Below are 21,682 nucleotides of genomic sequence, written 5' to 3' on the forward strand. Positions count from 1 at the left end.
TGTGAATAAAAATGGGTACCTGAATTATAATGGCGTGTAACGTTCAATTGTAAACTTTGAGGTACGACAAAGAAAAAATTATAAACAAAGTCAAATTATGACTGTTTTCAAAAATTACTGAGTTATTATACATTAACTTAGGAGTATATAGGAGTTATGAATCGTCAATACATATGATTTTCTTGAAAGGTAGGTACACACAATTGAAAATAAGGCAATTTGAACATCTACAAAACTATTTTTTTCTGAATTACCCTTTAGGAAATCTATATTCCAGTACCATAATTCTATTATACTATTCCCTCAAATTTTTAGCGGACTTCTAAACGGTGGCTAGACTACATTATTTTTCTGTCGTAATTGTCAAATTATAGGAAAAAAGTTTAATAGTAATACGACTGAATTAAATGTAGGTCGAATTCAAGACAATTGTACTTCTGGATTGTGACTAGTATAATTTTTCCATGGCTTTTAATAATGTACTCATTTCGACTAATTGGTACTAATATTGTAATTATTGCATAATTTAACTTGTACTTGAACAAATAATTTTTAGATAGGACAATGTGACAATGTAAAAACTGTACACAAAATGTTAATAAAAATTAGTCTAGCGGATGTATGTTAACATAACAGTTTTTCCTTCAACCAATTGATAACGTAGTTTTTTTCTTCGTCCTTTAACCTAATTATTCTAATTTGTGTTTTTGTTGTATAATTGATTCTTATACAATTATGACTAATATGTACAGAGTTGATCCGTATGTTTAGACAGCTTGTGAAGACTTTATTTTAACATTTTATCTACGATTAACTCAGAATTTTGTCATTTTTTACTTTAACTTTGCTTTGCAAACTAATTATACGGACTAATCCTGTACTGCTCTGAGCAAACTTGCTACAGTATATTCAAGTTTTAAAGGTTGATCACAAAATGTTGAATAATGCACATGAAAACCACATTGACATTAGAAATAGTTTCTCGGTCTCATGAACAGGGTGCGCATTCTTCAAACAAGGGAAGAGAGTTATCAAAAGAAAGACCTGTAGAATGTGACAGGAATCCGTTATTGTCAGCTTCTTCTGTCACATTCTATCAACACTCCTCCTGAGATTTCCGTTCCCTGCTTTCAAGAATTAGGCCCCCAGATCGATTGAGATATATACAGAGTACTACTCCCTGTCGCAAAAGTGGCAGTGACGACATTAACTGTGACGTGATATTGAAATTCACTTCTGTCTTAGATTGGTTCTTAAGATTTTCTTTGTTATCTTGTGGCTGTGTGGACAGGTCGGTTGAAGACAATAATAACAAAAGCCCCTGCGCATATGGTATGTAATAAAAAATATTTTTATTTAAACAATATATTAAAATTTGGACTTTAAAACTACACAACCACATTGTGGGCGTTGCCCATGTGTACATTTAACAACGAGACACTACTAAAATTTCGATTGCACAACTGACATGGAAATAGTTTCAAACCCGATTTACCTTCATGCATTTTCATGTGTTGCTGCAGTCTATATTTTTTGTGGCATTCGTAAAAGCACACAGTGCATTTGAAGTTTTTCTCTGTGAATTCCAACACAATATTTAGATAATTCAGCCAATCAACTGAAATAAAAAAAATACTTGCCTCCGTGAAGTTTCATGTGGTGTTTGAGCAATTCTTTCTTTTTAAAAGTTTTTTCGCACAGAACGCAAGAGTAAGGTCGCTCTTCGCTATGCATTGTTAAATGGCAGGTTAGGTGGCTTTTCTGTGCAAAAGATTTGCCGCAATCAGTGCACAAAAATGGTCGTTCTCCCCTATGTTTTTGTAAATGTAGTTTCAGTTCAGATTTTCTGCAAAATCTCTTTTGGCAAAGTTCGCATTCCTCTGGCTTTCCGGTATGTTGTTTCATGTGAATTCTTAAGGTTGCTCCGCTGACGAACCCCTGTAAAGTAGAAGTTATCCAACATTTTTATACAGGGTGGTCCAGGGTTAAGTGTCAATAATTCACCATTCGATAGCCAATCAAAAAATAACTTGACTGAGCATTGTCATTTTTCTGAAAAACGTTTCCTAAGGAAGATACAGTTCTTAAAATTTCAATTTAAAACATCGACTTGTGAGAGTCCAAATTTGTTTCGAATAGTCTAAAAACTTGCTATTTCCTACTAGGAATAGTCTTATAATTTGTTTTCTGCCATCCTGGTCTAGTGTCTGAAACTGGATTTTAAGAACAGTTTGTTTATAACAGTCTGGAAATCAAGACAAAGATTGTATTGTGCATGAAACTCATTTTTTACTACCAAAAATAATCTAAAAGTTGACTTTTAGGACTAGAACTGACTTTACTAGGACTAAAAAGAGTCCCAAAATCCTATTTCATTTCTAAAAATTAGTTCTCAAGACTAATATCGTAGCATTTGGTACCAAAATATTTTATTTTCATTACTGAAGCAACTTGACTTTTGGTAAACTCGATTTGTCAGTCTTAAAAAGCACTAAAAACAGTCTGAATTTCTTAGAGATGCTACAATTTATTGCACTTTTTCAAGACTATGGACAGTGTACAAACTGGCTTTTGGGCCTGATAAGTCAAAAACTTAGTAAAGATAGTCTTGAAACTCGATTTGACGCACTGAAAACAGCTTATAGCACTAAAAACTAGATTTTTAAGAAATACTCGAATTTAATAGTGACAAAGCTTGGAATGCCATTTTAAGTCTATGAAAAATGTAAAAATTGTTTTTTAAGTTTGCTATGTCAATAACTTGGTGAAGATAGTCTTGAAACTCGATTTTCCCAGCTGAAAGCAGTTTTGAAGCACTAAAAGTTAGTTTTCAAGACAATTTTCATGAATCTAATGTCAATGTCCTGTATCTAAGACTATTTTCAAGACTAAAATATTGAAATTTGTCTTCAAATTATAAAAACTTACTTCAAATGCAAATTTTAAGCTTCTGATGTCACATTTCATTAGTTCAGAGTCACTTTTTGGTGTTCAAATAAATTTATAAGGTTAAAATGTACGGATTTGTAGTCAAAAATTCTAGAAAAAGTAGTTTTTTATGTCTACAAGTCAATTTTCAATATTAAAGTCTCCCGATTTGCATGAAAACTGGTTACAAACGCAATTTTTAAGCTTCTGAAATAAATTTTTATCTTTTCTAAGTCAATTTTTAAAACTAAAGTCTCTCAGTTGGTCTGGAAACTACGAAAACTGGCTGCAATATAATTTTGAAGCTTCTTAAGTAAATTTTCCGTTTCCAAGACAATTTTTAAGTTGGGTTGGGTTAGTTTTGAGTCGGAAGTTTCAAATCAGAATTTTATAAGAGATAATTTCTTTTTCAAGGTGAACAATGAAATTAAAAGAAACTGTAATTTTTGAAAAATCTTCCAAAACCATCTTCCTGTATCTACGCTACTTAGGAAGCACTTTTCAGGAAAATGACATAATGCATGTCAACTTATTTTTTAATTGGCTATGGATTGGATGAATTATTGACATTTAAAACTGGACCACCCTGTATAATGAACCATGGAAAAATCACCTTTCCACAACTACTACAAATAAACGGTTTCTCTTTAGTGTGCACCCGTTCGTGATTAGTCAAATCAGCTTTACTTGAAAAACCTTTATCACAGTATTTGCATTTGGCACTGAAAATTCCCATATGGGCTTCAATGTGCTTCTGCAGCTTGTAAGCCGTCCTGTTCAACACCACCGTAAACTTATAAAGCAAAAATTTTACTTTTTTCGATCAACTACTCACTTATAAGTCCGCTGGCAAAAGTGGCAAGTCAAACTTTCAATTTCACTTTTTACCATTGGGTCTTCCATTTTAATATCGGCCATACTAACACCAGTAGAATAAAAATATCGAGGATCATGTTTGGAGTCATACTCTGTGGTATCATCCAAATTGAAATCCTCTTCTAAAGCTTGCAACAGTAATGGATCTAGTTCAGTGTTATCATCCTCTTTGGTTGAGAAATGATGCCTATTTTTCAAAGGTTTACCAGAACAGAAATGAGAAGTAAGTAGTTCAGGAATTTCAAATTTCTTCTCGCAAATTTCACACTGATATCGACCGTGAGTGAGAACGTGGTCGTCTAAACTGAAATTATATTGAAAGACTTTACAATCTTTAAAGGTTGCACTGAAAGTATTTCTCTCACTTTTTCAGTAATTTGAACGTTTTGTGGCAAATGTGACATTGGAAATTCTGTTCGCATTTATGTTGTCGTTTATGGTCCTCTAAAGACTTTTGTGGAATAAAGCGTTTGCAACATTCTTCATAAGAAAAACCAACACCTACAACAATCCTTTTACAGGTATGGAAAGTTCAATATTTTTCATACAAAATCATTGATGTGATGAAAAAAAAACCATTGCAAAGCAACTTAAAATCAATTTTTTCAAATCATAGGTAAAAGTTTCAGAAAATCGACAAAATATAAGTAGGTACTTTTACAAGATTTTGACGCCACCTAGCGGCGGTATGAGAAATGTTAAAGCCGTAATTTTCGAGTAGGAAAATTTCAATTTTTATAAATTAACCAGAAAATTACTTCATGCTTAAATAAAAATTTTCCTTGATAGGAAAAATAAACTTGACATTCACAACCAAAAGCAAAATTTCAAGGGCTACAAATTGCTATATTGAACCAACCTATAATTGTCAAAATAACGAGTTATTGTCAATACAATGGAGTAGTTTACAGGGTGATTCAATAAATTTTTAACATCCTTGTAACTTGTTTAATTTTTATTTTATAAACAAATACCAAATATGAATCTTGTAGATATTTGCATATACTTTATTCCTAGATAATCCATCAGTATACAGGGTGTCCCAAATTTGAAACCAAACTTCGATTTTTAGAATCTATGTCAAATTCTCCGCCTACTTGATGTAAAATGTTTGTATCGATATTCAATTGTTTTTGCTCTAACAGCCTTACTTTGACCACCCTCCTCGAAAGCAGAAATTCCCAATTTGAGCAAAATTTTGGTGCACTTTTTCAGAAAATTGTCTTATTTGAAACACCCTGTATAAACACACCCTATAACAAAAGAAAGCTAATGAATGGAGCTATCACGTGAAGTTGAGTGGGCACAGCTAAGTTGTCTCGTTTAGCCGCTAGAGGGCATCAAAGTTGATTCTCGTTTTTTGCAATTTTTGCTCAATATCTCAGAAACGTTTCAGGTAAGAGATCTGAAATGTTTACCGCAAATGCATCTAAATGGGATGCAACTTTTACCTTCTATACACTTTTTTAGTACCATGTACCGTTTGACCTTGAAAATTAAAAACTAGAATTGTCAAGAATTTTCAAGGTTGTGATGATCTTCTGATTTTTTTCAGAAAATTTTTTATTTTTAAAATTTACCTAAACTGCTTAAATACTTTCAGGTTTTGACATAATTGAAAAGAAAAGCTTGAAAATTACATTTAAATCAACATTGCCATGCTCATTTTGGCAACGTCGTAATTTGTGTCATTGGAAAAACATGGTCCACTTTAACATTTAATGACAGGCTTATAGTTAGCCACCTGACACCTGTCAAAACTCATTCAGCACTAACATACAACTAGAACACGCAGATTAATTGTATTTCTTTGATAAATCGCATTGCAATCTGTATTTATATCTCCATGGAGGTAAATTTAACAGTTGTGACAATAACAGACACTTTGATATGTTTTTTACTTCACCTGACAGCTGTCAAAAATTACGCAGCTGTGACGCAAAATTACCAATCCAAAATAGTTGTACACCTTCAATAAATCACACTGTACAGTTTCCATCTCTATTTACATTTATTATATAAAATAGGTTTAAGATAAACTTTCATTCACCATTTGTCAAGAATCTTGTGAACAAATTTGGAACTAAATTTGCACTAACCTGCATGATTCTTTAAATGTTCCATATAATGACATCTAGTAACACCTTTCTCACAAAACTTACACCATAGACGATTATTATGAGTCTTTTTGTGACTTTCTAAATCATCAACCATTAAGTTACATCTCAAACACCAATTACTTCGTTTCTCTCTAAAAAAATTCCTTTTTTTAATTATGGAAAGGCAACTTTAATTCAAACTCTTACTTGTGCTTAAAAAGCATATGACAAGATAAATTTCTAATATTTAAACCTTTAAATTCACATAGAATGCAGTTGGCATTCTCTTTGCACTTTTCCCGATACTCATTGATTGCCTCTTCTACAATAGGCAAGGAAATTTTTTCCAGTTTTGGATTAAAAAGATTCCGTTTTTTGCATGTTCTTTTGGGCGCAAATTTGGCCAAAGGCTCATTATCTGAGTCTGAACTACTGCCTGGATCAAACTTGTGTTCATTTTCCAACTGTTCAAAATCTGGGCCCTGTTTTGTTGGCACTTTTGCTTCTTCTTTAACGCTTATCTAACAAAAAACATGTTTTTTATTAAGCCAAGTAGTTTGAAATTGTTACTTAATACCAGCTCAACTTGTGATTTTCGATATTTCTCTAAATATTGCAGAGAGGTTGTAACCTGAGCCAGAAAGTCGCTGGCTATATGGAGCTTGTTTTTACACAGGACACACAAAAACAGAGGACACTCATCATAAATTTTTATCTAAAATACGATGTAAATGTGGTTGAGTCCAAGTAAAAACAAACCGTGTAGACGTGGGCAATGTCTAACCTCCAATTTAAAGGTTTTCCAGAAAAGTTCCTGGTTAACTTTATTGACGGCAATATTTTCTGCTGCTTGTACATTTCCCAAACAAGCAAAACACTGAAACTGAATGTTTGGTGGGTATTGGAGCGATGAATCCATCATTTAATTCTACTTAAATATAAACTTAAAAATAAGGAACTTTGAAATGAGGACTGGGAGGAGGAATAGTATAACCTAAAGGTAAATAAAAATATGTAAATATGTCAATGTCGATTGTTTATTGTCAAAACATTGGCAGCATTCGTTTTCAAGCCCTATGAAGCGAGTAGACCGAATGTGACGTCACGATGACGTAATTCGGCAAAACCATAATTTAACCAACTGTCAAATTACGTCATTGTGACGTCACATTCGGTCGTGCTACCTCCGTGGAGCATAAAACCACTAAAAACGAATGAATCAGCTGGTTTGTTTGACTAGCTGGAGGACAGACAAAACCTATGTATGTACTAAAATGGTATTGCTGCACTATTATAATAAATGTTGGTTTAGTGTATCTAGAAGTAAATCGATTTAGAATGAAGTGTGTGGACTGTCGATTTTTGAATTAGTTTGAACACTTTTACTGCATAACATTTTTGTTTTAATACTAATCAACTGTTATATTTAGTTTTTAAAGTCTGTCATACTTTATGCTTTGTTCGCTTGTGCTGGAATTGGCATACGTTCGCTTTAGAGACGGTAAAGTTTCAAAAATTCATCAAAGGTGTTAATTTGACCACTACATTGCATCTGCTAATAAAGGCTCTATTAAAGGGCGCCTCGCCTGGAGGACACACAACGGCGTTGGTCCAGCCTTCTACACCAAGGCAACTAAACTAAAACTGGAAAGTGGCGCCTTTACTAAGGGTTAGTTTTCTACACCCCTAAACATAATCAACAACAAAACAAATTTAATAATTTATATAAAAGATTATTTAATTTATTTAAACAATTTTATTAAACTTTTGCTGGTACTATAGTAAAGCGCGGCAAATAGGTTTTATGATACTAAAGCTTCAGAAAACCTCCCTGACCAAACTATAGAAAGTGATTAAGGATTAATAAGGAATTAAGAACAGTTCAATCAGAGTCAAACAATACTACCTCCTTTCAAATCAAAATTATTGTTTTTAGCAACTAAAGGTAAATGAAGAATTAAAAAAAAAAAAAAAAAATCTCATTAAAAAATTTAATTGTGGGCTTAAACATAGAAAAAATGAAACGTCAAGAACTCTGCACCATACTTTTTAATTTTACGATAAAAATTGGTAAATTACAATTACAGATGTTTTAAGACACATTTGAATCACCTATCCACCTAATTAAGACTAAAAGTATTTTAAAAACTTCTTCCTTAAAATATTTATAACATTTTTTTGCCTCTCAGCCATTTGTTCAGTGTCTAGTCTAGAGAGTGCTTATAGTAATATGAAAATGCTTTGTTTAGTTGTATCTATCCCAATACCGACAAAATGGTTAGTTTTAGAGTCTAGACACTAAGAAATTGCCTTTGGAGACTGAACAACAGCAATAAAAATTTTCAGAATTTTTACATTGTATTGCTTTTTTTAGACTGAATAAAATTATTGTCAACATACTTATACTGTTAATTGTTACGGATAGTAAAATTGGGTCCTTTGGAATTGCTCGATGTCGTCTTAATATTAAAACATTTAAGATAGTTTCTACTTAACAGTTGCTCTTTGATTTAACTCATCACTGCTATAACTAATATCCCTTTTCACAAAGAACTTACTGTCTGGTTCCCATCGACGAATTTGACCAACAGAATCGCTATTTTCTATTTCTGTTTCCAGCATCTAATAAACAAGATTTTTAACATTGTATTGATTAACTACGTTTGCCTACTTACATCTTTCAAAAGCTCTCTAAGCTTATCTATTCTGTCGCCATTCGATCTTGTAGGCAGGTATCTGGCTTCGGTGCCATGAAACGTCGCCAAGAATACCATCATAAAAGCGGAGACTAGTGCTAATGTTGTCGACATTGTTGTCTACGCGAAATTAAAATTATTCTTCAGTAATTACTGATTAAAATCTACTTACCCCTTACTTTATTAAACCACAGTTAAGTTCTTATCTTCAAACTGGCAAATGCTAACTGACCAATTTTGGTGCAGGAATAATGGTTTTAAAGCCTTTGAATAGCGTGGGCAGTCCAGTTGGGGAGCTTTTTTAGGGGAAGGACATAGGGGAAGGAAGTGGAAAATGGGAGAACTACACTGATAAAACAGTGGATTGCGGTTGTCGTTTTACAGGGTGACCAAATTTTCCACTATTATTACGTCAAAGAAATTATTTTGAGTGGTGATTTTCTCTGTTGGTGGCTGCTACAAATGTATTATAGAAGCTCTAGCAAACATCCATTATTTCACCTTTCCTGTGGTTTGGTTATCAAAATTTTAAAACAGTAAAAACCGTGTTCACAGTGTAGATAATAGAACAAGGTCAACAAAAATAATTCACAGAAGTTTTCTCGCAAAACGTTCCTCCCCATGACGTAATGCGTCGGCGGCATCGCGTCTCGACGCTCTGGCGTCCATTTTACTAACATTGTAACGCCACACTCTTTTCTTGTCGTATTTTTAGTAGTCGTTTAGGGTTGATTAATGGTTGTTTGTTTGCTATTCAGTCATATAATTATTCGAGCAACAAGAATATTTTTATCTAAAATAGAATTCAGTAAATGAATAGTGCCACGTGATGCTTGTTAAGTTTAAAAATAATTAAACCACTGAAATCAGTGGAATACCATTGGAAATATTTTAAAATTTGGTATACGTTTTATGTATCAAGAATAATTTTCTGATATACAAACCATTTTTTGATATCGTAAAAATAATTCTCCATTTCATACATAAAGACTCTAGCACCAAAGTGTAATATACTTACAACTATTGTTTATTTTGTTGTCTTTGGTTTTGCGCTAAAACTTTACCTAAAATATTAAAAACACCTGTTTTTAGGACTCTCGATTCTTTTGCAATCAGCAAATTCGTTTAAATTAAAATTGTTTAAAGGGCTATTTTATTTCAATTGATATTTCACTTCAACAGTTTAACAATATTGCAGTAGCTGTCTATTACAGTTTTACAGAACATCTCTTTCATCAAGAAAGATAAAAAATTCTTGCATCTTCACCTTTTGCATTTTTTGCTGTTTTCAGACTGCTGGTACAAAGGTTTTCTTTAAGAATGACTCAAGTTTTCAAACACTTTCTACGCTAATATTTAGATTCAGTTTCTTAAATCTGTTTTATTAACAACTAATGATGGTATAGTCTTTGGAACCATTTAGCTGCAGACAACCAAAATTTGTCTACCGGAAATAAATGCAAATCTAGTCGCGCCAAATCATAAAGTCGCGCCAGAGTTTTATGGTTTCGAAACGTCTGAACTGAACTTTTACCTTTTTGGAATCCGTTTCGGCCCTACTTAGGGCCAAATTAAGGTATCGTATTGAACGGACAAGGGTATGCAAGTAAGTACCGCTCGTACCTGCTCGAGTAGTACAAAAAGATCTTCAGTGTTATGGAACTTGTCAGTCTTTCAGAAATTTCTTCCCGGGAAAGAGCAACACTTTTTTAAATCTAGCAGAACGATTTAACACAATTTTAGTGTAAAAGTTTAACTAGTGCTCGTGTGTTTAAAATGTGCAGCAGAAAAGTAAGTTCAATATTAAAATCAACTATCAAGTTTGTTTGGCTTTTAAATGTATTCGACAAGTCTTTATTAAATATTTTTTAATATTTTCGTATTTAAGTACTAAGTTTTGCAACAAAATCCAAAAACATTTACAATAATGTTTTTTTTTTTAATTCAAGCGATTCAAGCAGATCTTATTTTACACTTTTTGCTGTTCTACTAAACTTGATTTTCGATTACGTTCTTGTCCCTGTTGTTATTTTAGCTAACAAATATCTGGCTTAAATGGCATTAACATATAATAATTATTAAAAGTAAACTCTCACTATTCTAAAATATTTAAGAAAAGAAGACTTACTAATAGCTTTTAACAAATGTAAATATAAGTATGTAAAATTTGGTGTTACTCATTTATGGTTATTTAGTCAGGTTTAAGACTTAATTGGACAATTACTGAAGTAAAGGTACCTGGAACCTTCTGTACTACCCCCACGTTTAAACTATGGGTTCAATCTGTCGCCGAGATTATTTTCATTTGGAAAACCTTGTATACCTTCAATCAATTTTTTAGTTTTTGTTCTTTAGTTTTTAATTTTTTCTAGTTTTTAATTTTTTAAGTCAAACGGTGCGTGTTACCAAAAAAGTGTATAAAAGGTAAAAGTTGCATCCCATCGAGGTGCATTTGTGGTAAAACTTCACACCCCTAACCTGAAACGTTCCTGAGATATTGAGCAAAAACTGCAAAAAACGAGAGTCAACATTGACGCCTTCTAGCGGTTAAACCGGGCAACTTAGCCGTGCCCGCTCAACGTCACGTGATAGCCCCGTTCATTAGCTTTCTTTTGTTATCCGGTGGTTTTATACAGGGTGTTTCAAATAAGCGAGTTATGGACGATTTTCTGGAAAAGTGCACGAAATTTTAATCTAAATTATGGATTTTTTGGGCCTACTATACAAACGGCGTCCATTTTAAATTTTCCTTGATCAAAGTGAATTTTTTAACTAATTTGAACCTGGGGAACACAAATCTGACGTCCTATTTGCTCTAACTGGCACCGTTTCGGAGATGACCTTGAAGTAATGTCAATTTTGACACTTTAGGGCGTGGCACCCATGCAAAATCACATTTTGACAAATGACACTTTACGTCATTTTTGTACTATTAACCTGAAATTATTTAAGCAGTTGAAGTTAATTTTGAACATAAAAAATGTTCTGAAAAAAATCAGAAAGTGAAAATTCTTGACAATTCTAGTTTTTAATTTTTCAAGGTAAAACAGTGCATGGTACCAGAAAAGTGTATAAAAGGTAAAAGTTGCATCCCATCAGGAGGAGCATCACCTCTAACCTGAAACGTTCCTGAGATATTGGGGAAAAACTGCAAAAAACGAGAGTCAAATTTAACGCCCTCTAGCGGCTAAACAGGGTAACTTAGCCGTGCCCGCTCGGAGTCACGTGATAGCCCCGTTCATTAGCTTTCTTTTGTTATACGGTGGTTTTATACAGAGTGCTTCAAATAAGCGAGTTATAGACGATTTTCTGCAAAAGTGCACCAAAATTTGGCTCAAATTGGGAATTTCTGTTTTCGAGGAGGGTGGTCAAGTAACGCTGCTAGAGCAAAAACAATTGAATATCGATACAATCACTTTACATCAAGTAGGCCTAGAATTTGATACAGATTCCAAAAATCGAATAAAAAAATTATAAGTGTGGTTTCTTGCTCAAATTTGGGACACCCTGTATACTGATTATCTAGGAATAAAATATATGCAAATATCTACAAGATTCATATTTGGTATTTTTTTTATAAAATGAAAATTAAACAAGTTACAAGGATGTTAAAAATTCATTGAACCACCCTGTAATCTACTCCATTGTATTGTCAATATCTCGGTTATTTTGACAATTATAGGGCGGTTCAATATACCAATTTGTAGCCCTTGAAATTCTCTTTTAACCACCCTGTATAGCATTTTTACCTAAAACGTCGAATAACTGAGTTATTTATTGTTAAAACTGAGTTGATTAAAATTTTTTGGACAAACATTCAAAAAAAAATATTTTGATCCTCTCGTGCTTTCAACAAAATCGTCCCTCATAATTATTGTTTTGCTTTGTAATTTGTCAACAATTTTGCTGCCTTAGTTATTTATATATTACTATATTTTTCAGTATTAATTGTTTTTGGTTTTATTGTAGATATTCCTGTTGGGCCTGATTTGGATTTTTGTCTTCGATTTATCCACTTCACTGCCAACTGGCAGAAATACCAATTTACCAAGTCAACAAACGGAAATCATCACCAACGGAAAGAACATTTCTAAAACAGCTGATGCTCAAAACATTCCATTTTCTGATGGTCAGATTTCACCAAAATCCAAGGTATTCGAATTCTTCAACATTCACCGTACACCAAGAAGCGTCACTTCAATGGATGACATGGTCAATTCACGTCGGCATTTTCTACTATACAATGGTGTAGTGTTACCCTTAAAACCCATTGCAAATCAGTCTCCAGTTGATCTAGCATCTTATTGGCCAAATTCTGAAGCAAAAGTACCCTCGACGACAAACAGTGGAACCATTGAGGATCAAATAAAGCCTTTGACGGACTTGAAAAACAAGAAAAAAGTACTGAATAAGCTTCAGGTTATACTGAATAAAGTGCGTCAGTTAAGAAAAATTGTTGATAACGTCGAACTTCAACTTGATATCATGACAAGCTCCAATTTAAAGAGAAAAAAAACCGTTCCAGAAGATGAATTCAAAAGTAAAACTAGGAACAGATTCGTCTGACACCAGCTACAAGATAATCTTGTCTGACGGACACAATTTTCTAAAGAACAGTAAGGAAATTGGAGACCAGAATAGTTTAAAGGTTGCTGATTTTAAGTTGAAAATCACTACTACTGGTGATAACTCAAATAGTTCAGATTTGAATCTTCCTTATTCTGATTCTCCTTCAGAATCCCAGGAACTATTGCCAGTTACTACTGCAGAAGATACGAATGACATTGATTCTGAGCTAAACTTAAGCACAAATCAAAAAGAATTGCCCGAATTACTTTTAGATCAACTGAAAGGTTCAAAATACTATGACATGAGTGTGTCTGATTCTATTTACAGCGATATTCAGGGACTTAGTGCATTAGTGGCAAGTGCACAGTTGAATTCTGACGCACAAAATCAAAATTATCATGCGGTTTTACCTAAATCAGGAAAAAGTGAACCAGAATTGACAGATCTAGAAACTCCACAGGTCAATTTGAACAAAAGATCACTACCATCGCGGTCCAAAAGATCATTAATCCACCAAAATCCAGTTTTTCGGAACGTTTTCAGTCACTCTGATCTATCAACCCAGTTTGCAGATCGATTTTTTGGAGCTCCAAAACCAGTTTTTCCAAAGAAATGTATAAAAGTTTATCACAATCAAAAAGATCATATCCATGATCAATATCTCTTTAAAACCAACTTTAATTTGCCCAAATTGGAGACAACCACGAAACTAATCCAGCCCAACGATTTACTACTACCCAATTTAAAAACTCTACCACTGCAATTCAATGACGAAAACAAGCTGATAATACCAAAACTTCCCAATTTAACAAAAAAATACAATTTCACTCTCACTCCTTCACTGAATAGGACACTTAACAGTTTTTGGAGTTTACCATCAAAGAAGAATCCTGTAATTTTCAATAAGCATGCAGTTTTAGACCAAATAGCAATAAAGAACAATATCACCAAAAGTGAACATTATGTGAATCAAAACAAAACAAAACCTGACTTGAAATCTTATTTGCCCAAAGTCTTGCAAGAGGAAATAAAATACACAGCCCAATTTGCTCACAACGATCTACGATTAACTGATGAAGGAGTTAAATTGTTGGAAGTAACAAGCCCAAAATCAGTTATGGTAGATACCACTCAGGCACCCAGCTGGCAAGTTTCCCAATTTTTTTATAAATCTGTAAAACCTAGCAATGTGGCCTATTCCACATTGCCCCTCCAAAAAAATATTAACTACACCACTCAGTTTATTAATGGTGAAAAACTTCTTCCATCTAGTTCTGTATCTCAAAATCAAGATCTTCGAAAGTCACAAACATCTACAACAACGCCAAATTCTCTTCCAGGCATTCAACATATTGCTCAATTTGATTTAGGAGTTTCAAAGTCGATTAACCAAACACATGTGCTGCCAACTATTAATGGCGGATATATAAAGAACAATAAAGAGTATCCTAAAATTTTGAAGTATAATACTCTAGCAGTAAATACTACAACTAATTTATACGAGCAGTTGCCCAAAGCTCTTCAAGACAATATTGATTACACTGCTCAATTTTTCAACGTGGATCAGTTTAATAGGTCTACACCAGCTCCAGCTGCCAGCAATTTTGAAGTACCAAGCTACTCAAAACCTAATGACAGTTTACCAACCAGTTTTAACCATGATGGTGGTGCTTTGTTCGTGCGCCTACCTCCTCACAAAGCAAAGAACTCCACTTTCAATTCAATAAACTTCACTAAAAACTCTGGAAATAAACAAACCAAACATCACAATCTGGTAGTATACCATTTAAAAAATCCCAAATCCACAAACACCACTTTTGTGAACAGAAAAGTCAACAATACCTCCACTAATATAAATGGCAGTAGATTTGTGATTAACCATCCTAATGTAAACCGTTCAGACATACCAGTGGAAAATTCTGACGAAAATTTATTAGTGGATTTGGTTAATACTGAAAGCACTAAATTGAAGAAAGAAGAAGAAACTACAAAGGAAGATAGACGAAGAAAGGTTCTGGCCAAGGTAATAAAAAGACCTACTTCAAAAACGAACACTAAAAATCTGGTTGTTAGTTTATTAAAGTCAGAGCGTTTATCGTCTGTTTTAATTTAAGATTATTTATATAAATTTGTGCTTGTGAATTTTGAAAACTTGTTAATTATGCTATAAGAGAATTTGTGAGATATGCTTTAATTATTGTTGTAAGATTTTTATTGAGTTAAGTAATATAAGAAATTTACAAAAATCAAATTTAACTTTTTTCCAAAAATTGTTACCAAAATATTCACAACCTTATATTAAAAGGGCCCATAAAGGTGTTTCCTTTAATGGATCACCCGGTATAAAATATTTTCGGAATGTGCTCGAAATTCTGCGAATATTAGGAAAAAATTCAAATTTTTTTGAAATATTGGCTATTATAGGAAAATTTTATTTTGTCTGTTGCTATTGTCTCTATTGCTCTGTCTAGTTTGGTATTTTGCAACTTTTTATACACTATTTCAGTTTTAATTACACACAGGGAAGCCCAAAAAGGGGGGTTGTACAGATTAGGAAATTAAAATGGTAAGTAGTATATTTGTCCAATATCTCATCTGCTCATTAAAGCAGTTTTTTTGGCGGAATTACCCATTTTCTTCTTTTCCCAGATTGAGTTCAATTAACCTTTTTTGGTGAGCTTTTCTTCCACATTTTGAGTATTCTATATCTGTTTGTACGTTCATGGAAATCAAAGAAGTTAGCTAATCGTAAAAAATCGACAACTAAAAATTTGAATACCCGCTTTTAATACCTTTATTAAAACATGTAAAAATGTGTAAAATTCATCAAATTATAATAAAAAAAATAATCATTAATACTGCAAAATAATACTTAAAAGTGTAAATACGGAACATTTTAGCAAATCACGCCCTGGCAGGATATCTATCAGGCAAGAAAATGTTCAAGAAAATGGCGGTTACCATCAATATGACGTAGAGGACAAGGGCACCCCACCACAGATACTTTTCATGAGATTTGTAACTGAGGTTCTTCAGTAAGTAAATTCCTACCAAGAGACCGGCGACAGCACCTAAAACACATAAGAATTAGTCTCTAAATTAAGTTTTATAAATGTTTTGTAAAATACAATTATTACCTCCAAAATGTGCCGCGTAGCCAATTTGGTCGTTGGTATTAAGATAATACCGATCGTAAATTGAACTGCCCAGATCGCAAATAATCACTATTCCAAACAAAAAAAGTTGTACAAAAGGCATAGCCATTTCTTTCCAGTTCTAGTTAAAAAAATGTAATTAACATTCAATGATTGTACTTTCTGCTTTTTTTCACCATAATAATTGTGGCTATATGGGCGGTCATCAAACAGTAAACTCCTCCACTTGCCCCAGCTAGACGAACCCATGGATCAGTGACGGATGTGGTTAAGGAACCCGCAATTACTCCTAAGAAATAGAGCAAACTGACTCTCCACCATCCGTGTACCATTTCTAATGGTATTCCCATTAGGAGTTGAAATATCAAATTCACCACAATGTGAACATACCTGCATGAAAATGTCTTAATAAGCTTATTATATAAAAAACATAGATTATGTAAATACCCAATATGAACAAACATATAAGTTAAAAAACGCCATGCTTGGTGTCTTTTAGTAGGTTCGTACATGAAGACTTGAGCTGTCACTCCACTGCCTCTCAATGTAGAGTCCTTCTCAGTAAATTCATCTATATCCCACCCAAACTTGTATTTAACACCTAATGGTGGACAGTACTAAACACAACACCTGTCAAGAAAAAAGCCAATTCCAGTAAACTAATTAAAAGCATGGCAAAAGGGGGTGGACAACAGGTGAATTGATCGATATAAGAGATGTCGTCATCGTCATCGTAGCTTATCGTCAAAGGTGTTACTTCAGCTTTTGCTACTCCGGTCAGTCGAAAGCTCCGACCTTTTGGACGGATTACGGGTGCCTCTACGGGTGCCTCGGGTTCTTGTTCTACCGGTTGTGATTCCGGCTTTCGCCGTGGCACCAAAAAGTTAACATATCTGGAAATAACGCACAAAAATATAAAAGAGTTCTAATAGGAATGTGTCGGTTTTTATGCAAATGTCGATTTTTAGAACTAGAATCTCTTACATTGTGATGTTTGCTGAAGAGTTAGCCTAACCATGCTGCAATAAGTCAAACTTAATTAGTGAAGCCATACAATTAAAGATTCTTCAAGTGAAGTGACAGTTTGAATAAGTACTTGTCTTTAAAATCGTGAATACTTGAGAAATATGTACTTGACTTTTTTATTGCAGCCCTTGACTTGTTTTGTTTGAAAAACATAACAAGGTTTGAATCAGTATAATAGACCATAAATTTAGTGAACCAGTTTAAATTACTGGAAATCTTACTAATCTCAATTTAGTAGAAATTTAGTTGTGAGCTTATGTAATGGATAAATAGTATATTGATGATTCATACGCAAAAATTTCAATTAAAATGTTTTGGAGATTAGGAGTATTTCCTTTATTTATATAGCTAACGTTTCAGAACTTAAAGATAAAATCTACTTGAAAATTATTGAAATTTGTTGATATCAACTAAGAAGTAATAATAAAAAAATAATCTAATTCTTTATTACTTTATTAAAATTGTAAAATCGTATATTTAATGAGTAGGTGCCCTTAGACTGTAATAATATGCAAAGGTATCCCTTTGATTTTGATATATTCTGTAGCCCTGTATACTTTCTACAAAACTCACCTTATATGGTGTTATTTATTAACAACATTATGCAAAATTTCGAAAAAAAAACCGAATTATTTTTTGAATACACTTTTTGTACATCCTGTATTTGAAAGGGAGGGAACAAAAATAGCACATTGACAACATTGTTAATTGGGTAAAAAAAAATGGTTTTATACTCGAGTGCGGTAAAGTTATTTTTCCGCACGCATTTTTTTTAAACGTTTAAATAAAAAAAATAACAGAAATGAAAAACTGTTAAATTAGTTGTTTATTAATTAGTCAGTGTTGCCAAACTGACAAAACTGATTAACCAAAGACCAAACTTGCCAATGTTTTTAAAGTGACATTTTTGCAATTAAATAAACAAATCTCTGCAACGTTGCCAAATGAATGTTTTACCTTGTATTTTATTAAAACTGAATAGTAAGTGATCAAATTTTTCAATGACATTTTACCTTGCATCTTACTAAAACTTATTAACCAATGTCCAAATTTTTTATATTACCAAGTTGACAATTTTCCAATTTGTAAACAAATTTTACAAATTATCCAGTTTCTAAATTGTTGACAAACTTTTTATAAAATTATTCAGTTTATGCGACGTTGTCAAACTGACATTTACCTTGCATCTTATGTCTATTCTACTGATTGACCAATAAACAAATTTTGTAATGTTGCCAAATTGATAATTTTTGATATTGTATACGCAAATTTCATGAAAAGTACCAAACAGACATTTTTTCCAAAAGTTTTTTATAAATTAGCCAAACTGACATTTTAACGTGCATATACAGTGTGGTCCAAATTGGTGATGCATGTATTGGGATCTCGAAAACGGTAAGAGCTACAGAGTCGGTTAAATGGGGAAAGTTTTAGAGAATTTTATGTGAAAGTTATTTCCGGTTTCCAAATTAAATTATCTTTCCCCTTTTTCCGGAAACTAAGACATTATTAAGGCACTTTTTTACGTAGAACACGATGACGTAATTAGAAAAAATCTATCGTCATTGGTTTCCGAGATATGGATGATAACTTTGTAAGCCATCTTGAAGGCGGCCATAAGAATTTGGAACATCACCAATTTGGACCACACTGTATGCACAAGTTAGTCAATAACCAAATTTTGAATTGTTGCTAAATTCACGTTTTTCCAATTTATAAGTAACTTTACCACAGTCAGTGCGGGGGAATTGCACTTTTCGCACTTGTTGGGTAAATACAATAACAACATATTTTTTTTTTTTTTTAATTTGATAATATCTCTAATAATACTTTTGGTTATATTAAAATTGTAATTGATCATTTCAGAGATATAATTACTGAGAAATATTTTAATCTTTGTGTATACAAGGTATTACCTCTGGTATTTGATGATAAAAAGATTAACGTGTGTATATAGTACAAAAATAAAAACATGGCAAACTCACCTGTTTAAATAACGCTTAAATATAAACTTTAATTCCGGATGTTCCATAAACTCGACGAATTCCTCAAAATTGAGTTTTTTGCTACCATCTTTGGATGTGGATTCAAATATGTAAATAATCTGGTCTTTGGGGAGTTCTTCGGGATTTCCTTTCGTTTTCAGGTAGGCCTTCAGTTCTCTCAGACATACATAATTATCTTGGTCAGTGTCGCACTGAAACACACATTACAACAAATATTTCTCTAAAAAGTTTTGAATTACCTTTTGAAAAATCGTCCTGTAACGGTTCAATTTCTTTTCGCTTACAGACATGTTGCTAGTTTACTGTCAAAATGTAGTCAGTGCATGTACACGGTTAGAAAGGTAAAACTTAAATGAATTATCATACTTTACGACTCTTATCTTAGATTAGAAATATTTTACAATCAATATCATCCATGTGATTTGTAATAGCTAAATATAGTTCGATCTCTTTCTGTCTGTAGTACGCTAAATGGTAATTAAACAGAAATGACTCAAGTAATTACATTTTAAAGATAAGAGTAAAGATCACCAAAATACTACAATCCTAACATGTGTTGTATAATATTATGGGAGCGTTCTCTTTAGTATTCTACCAGGTCTGAATTAGCAAATATTGACCCCAACTATTGAGATAGAACAGGTGAAAGTTGCACGAATGCTTGTACTAAAAAAAATCCATTTGCGTCATTAGTTTGCATCCTTTTTGTGTTCTAAAGTAATTCAACGCTGTGACTAACATAATTTAATGCTCGATATCGACAGTTGTAACTGTCCTGCCCCAGCCCATTCCTATTACATAAAGGCTCAACAATGGCCCACAATACTGACCTTGATCATTGGGCAATTGCATTCTGACATTTAGAAGAAATTGTAGGAATTTTGGCGTCCAGCTTGTCCTATTATTTTCGACTACAGCTTCAGAAATTTGCGGTCAGGGACTGCATTGAGTCAGTGCATTTATTTTTACCTAAGCATTGTTAATCCGGATTGATAGTTGCATTTTCAGAATTGGGGTTTACCCCAAGAATTTTAAAAAAAGTACTATTTTGAGGTATTTACCAGTTTTTCTAAACTTAACCCTTAATTGAATACCACTATTTGTATTATTTAAATTATATTGGCCAACGAAGAATGAAAGGAATTCTCCTTAGTAGCTACGATTTTTGATCCTAAATATATAAGCTCTTTACTTTACATATTTATGTATATTTGTGTTAAAACAACTTGTCCTTGTTAATCATTTAGATATTGAAATTCCTGGTTTGACAATACCAATATTCATAATAATACAACAGTTAGCGTTGTGTCATCAGCATAATTTACCGATTAGCTGTTGGCAAATTTCTCAATAAAGGATATCACTGAATATTATAAAATCCACATAAACAGGAATGATTCCTTGTGCACTAAACTATATTAAGATAGACACTTTTCAATCAATTTTGACACGTGACAGCGTTTCTAAACAATTGAGACACTGTGTAAAGACGTATTAACATACTGAAAATCTAGGGCGACAGTCTAAGTTAGGAAACAAAGTGTCTTAGACACTCTACAGTTATTTTTTACACTTTAAAATGATGTCTAGATGCTTTTCAATCAATTTAGACGTTTGACAAAGTTTCTAAACAGTTGAAACACTGTCTAAACAAGTTTTCACATACTAAAATGACTGAAAAGTTTCTAGACAGGTTCGAAGGTGTCTAAATTAGCTAAAAAGTGTCTTAGACACTCTACAGTTATTTTTTACACTTTAAAATGATGTCTAGACGCTTTTCAATCAATTTAGACGTTTAACAAAGTTTCTAAACAGTTGAAACTGTCTAAACAAGTTTTCACATACTAAAATGGCTGAAAAGTTTCTAGACAAGTTCAAAGGTGTCTAAATTAGGTCAGAAGTGTCTAAGACACTCTACAGTTATTTTTTACACTTTAAAATGATGTCTAGAGGCTTTTCAATCAATTTAGACGTTTAACAAAGTTTCTAAACAGTTGATACACTGTCTAAACAAGTTTTCACATACTAAAATGGCTGAAAAGTTTCTAGACAGGTTCGAAGGTGTCTAAATTAGCTAAAAAGTGTCTTAGACACTCTACAGTTATTTTTTACACTTTAAAATGATGTCTAGACGCTTTTCAATCAATTTAGACGTTTGACAAAGTTTCTAAACAGTTGAAACACTGTCTAAACAAGTTCTAAGGTGTTTAAATTAGGTAAAAAGGTGTTTTAGACACTCTACATATTTACTATAAAAATACAGGGTAATTTTAGAATATCCGTATATGTATTTGAAAACCCTGTATAACTTACTGGAGAATATTTTG

At 32.7% G+C, this 21,682-nt stretch overlaps 3 protein-coding genes across 5 annotated transcripts; all 3 read right to left on the minus strand.

The window, feature by feature from the left end:
- Positions 1 to 1,330: 1,330 nt before the first annotated feature.
- LOC145726192 (uncharacterized) lies at positions 1,331 to 6,901 on the minus strand. Of its 2 annotated transcripts, none has more exons than XM_081975180.1 (9): positions 6,688 to 6,901; positions 6,481 to 6,618; positions 6,111 to 6,424; positions 5,904 to 6,055; positions 4,170 to 4,305; positions 3,764 to 4,108; positions 3,542 to 3,701; positions 1,641 to 1,938; positions 1,331 to 1,576 (listed from the first exon to the last, which is right to left on the minus strand). In XM_081975180.1, exons 1-9 carry the CDS (start codon positions 6,823 to 6,825, stop codon positions 1,389 to 1,391), a joined length of 1,869 nt encoding a protein of 622 aa, XP_081831306.1. In that variant the 5' UTR covers positions 6,826 to 6,901; the 3' UTR covers positions 1,331 to 1,388. The 2 variants fall into 2 exon arrangements, with proteins under 2 accessions (XP_081831306.1, XP_081831305.1); XM_081975179.1 differs by having other exon boundaries at positions 5,904 to 6,067.
- A 1,036-nt stretch (positions 6,902 to 7,937) lies between these two features.
- On the minus strand, positions 7,938 to 9,043 carry Proc (Proctolin). Of its 2 annotated transcripts, none has more exons than XM_081975291.1 (3): positions 8,779 to 9,043; positions 8,579 to 8,719; positions 7,938 to 8,525 (listed from the first exon to the last, which is right to left on the minus strand). In XM_081975291.1, exons 2-3 carry the CDS (start codon positions 8,711 to 8,713, stop codon positions 8,391 to 8,393), a joined length of 270 nt encoding a protein of 89 aa, XP_081831417.1. In that variant the 5' UTR covers positions 8,714 to 8,719; positions 8,779 to 9,043; the 3' UTR covers positions 7,938 to 8,390. The 2 variants fall into 2 exon arrangements, with proteins under 2 accessions (XP_081831417.1, XP_081831416.1); XM_081975290.1 differs by having other exon boundaries at positions 8,772 to 9,036.
- A 6,903-nt stretch (positions 9,044 to 15,946) lies between these two features.
- On the minus strand, positions 15,947 to 19,752 carry LOC145726723 (rhomboid-related protein 2-like). The gene is made up of 7 exons (XM_081975946.1): positions 19,595 to 19,752; positions 19,335 to 19,546; positions 16,954 to 17,216; positions 16,771 to 16,894; positions 16,500 to 16,713; positions 16,306 to 16,444; positions 15,947 to 16,239 (listed from the first exon to the last, which is right to left on the minus strand). The coding sequence occupies exons 1-7, from the start codon at positions 19,643 to 19,645 to the stop codon at positions 16,073 to 16,075; spliced, it is 1,170 nt and encodes a 389-aa protein (XP_081832072.1). The 5' UTR covers positions 19,646 to 19,752; the 3' UTR covers positions 15,947 to 16,072.
- Positions 19,753 to 21,682: the final 1,930 nt, after the last annotated feature.

The sequence above is a fragment of the Ips typographus genome, linkage group LG3, assembly GCF_016097725.1.
Source record: "Ips typographus isolate SLU linkage group LG3, UJ_Ityp_2.0, whole genome shotgun sequence".
In the NCBI taxonomy this organism is placed as follows: domain Eukaryota; kingdom Metazoa; phylum Arthropoda; class Insecta; order Coleoptera; family Curculionidae; genus Ips; species Ips typographus.

Bases quoted from the DNA above. Each gene is read 5' to 3' on its own strand.
- LOC145726723 (XM_081975946.1), bottom strand. From the start codon at position 19,645: ATGTCTGTAAGCGAAAAGAAATTGAACCGTTACAGGACGATTTTTCAA. The intron at 19,547-19,594 runs GTAATTCAAAAC...TGTGTGTTTCAG, and splicing joins ACAGGACGATTTTTCAAAAG to TGCGACACTGACCAAGATAA. The intron at 16,895-16,953 runs GTGTTGTGTTTA...GGTGGGATATAG, and splicing joins ATTGGCTTTTTTCTTGACAG to ATGAATTTACTGAGAAGGAC.
- Proc (XM_081975291.1), bottom strand. From the start codon at position 8,713: ATGTCGACAACATTAGCACTAGTCTCCGCTTTTATGATGGTATTCTTG. The intron at 8,526-8,578 runs GTAAGTAGGCAA...CTTGTTTATTAG, and splicing joins TTAGAGAGCTTTTGAAAGAT to ATGCTGGAAACAGAAATAGA.
- LOC145726192 (XM_081975179.1), bottom strand. From the start codon at position 6,825: ATGATGGATTCATCGCTCCAATACCCACCAAACATTCAGTTTCAGTGT. The intron at 6,619-6,687 runs GTTAGACATTGC...ATCGTATTTTAG, and splicing joins GGAAAACCTTTAAATTGGAG to ATAAAAATTTATGATGAGTG. The intron at 6,068-6,110 runs GTAAGAGTTTGA...AATTAAAAAAAG, and splicing joins CATATGCTTTTTAAGCACAA to GAATTTTTTTAGAGAGAAAC.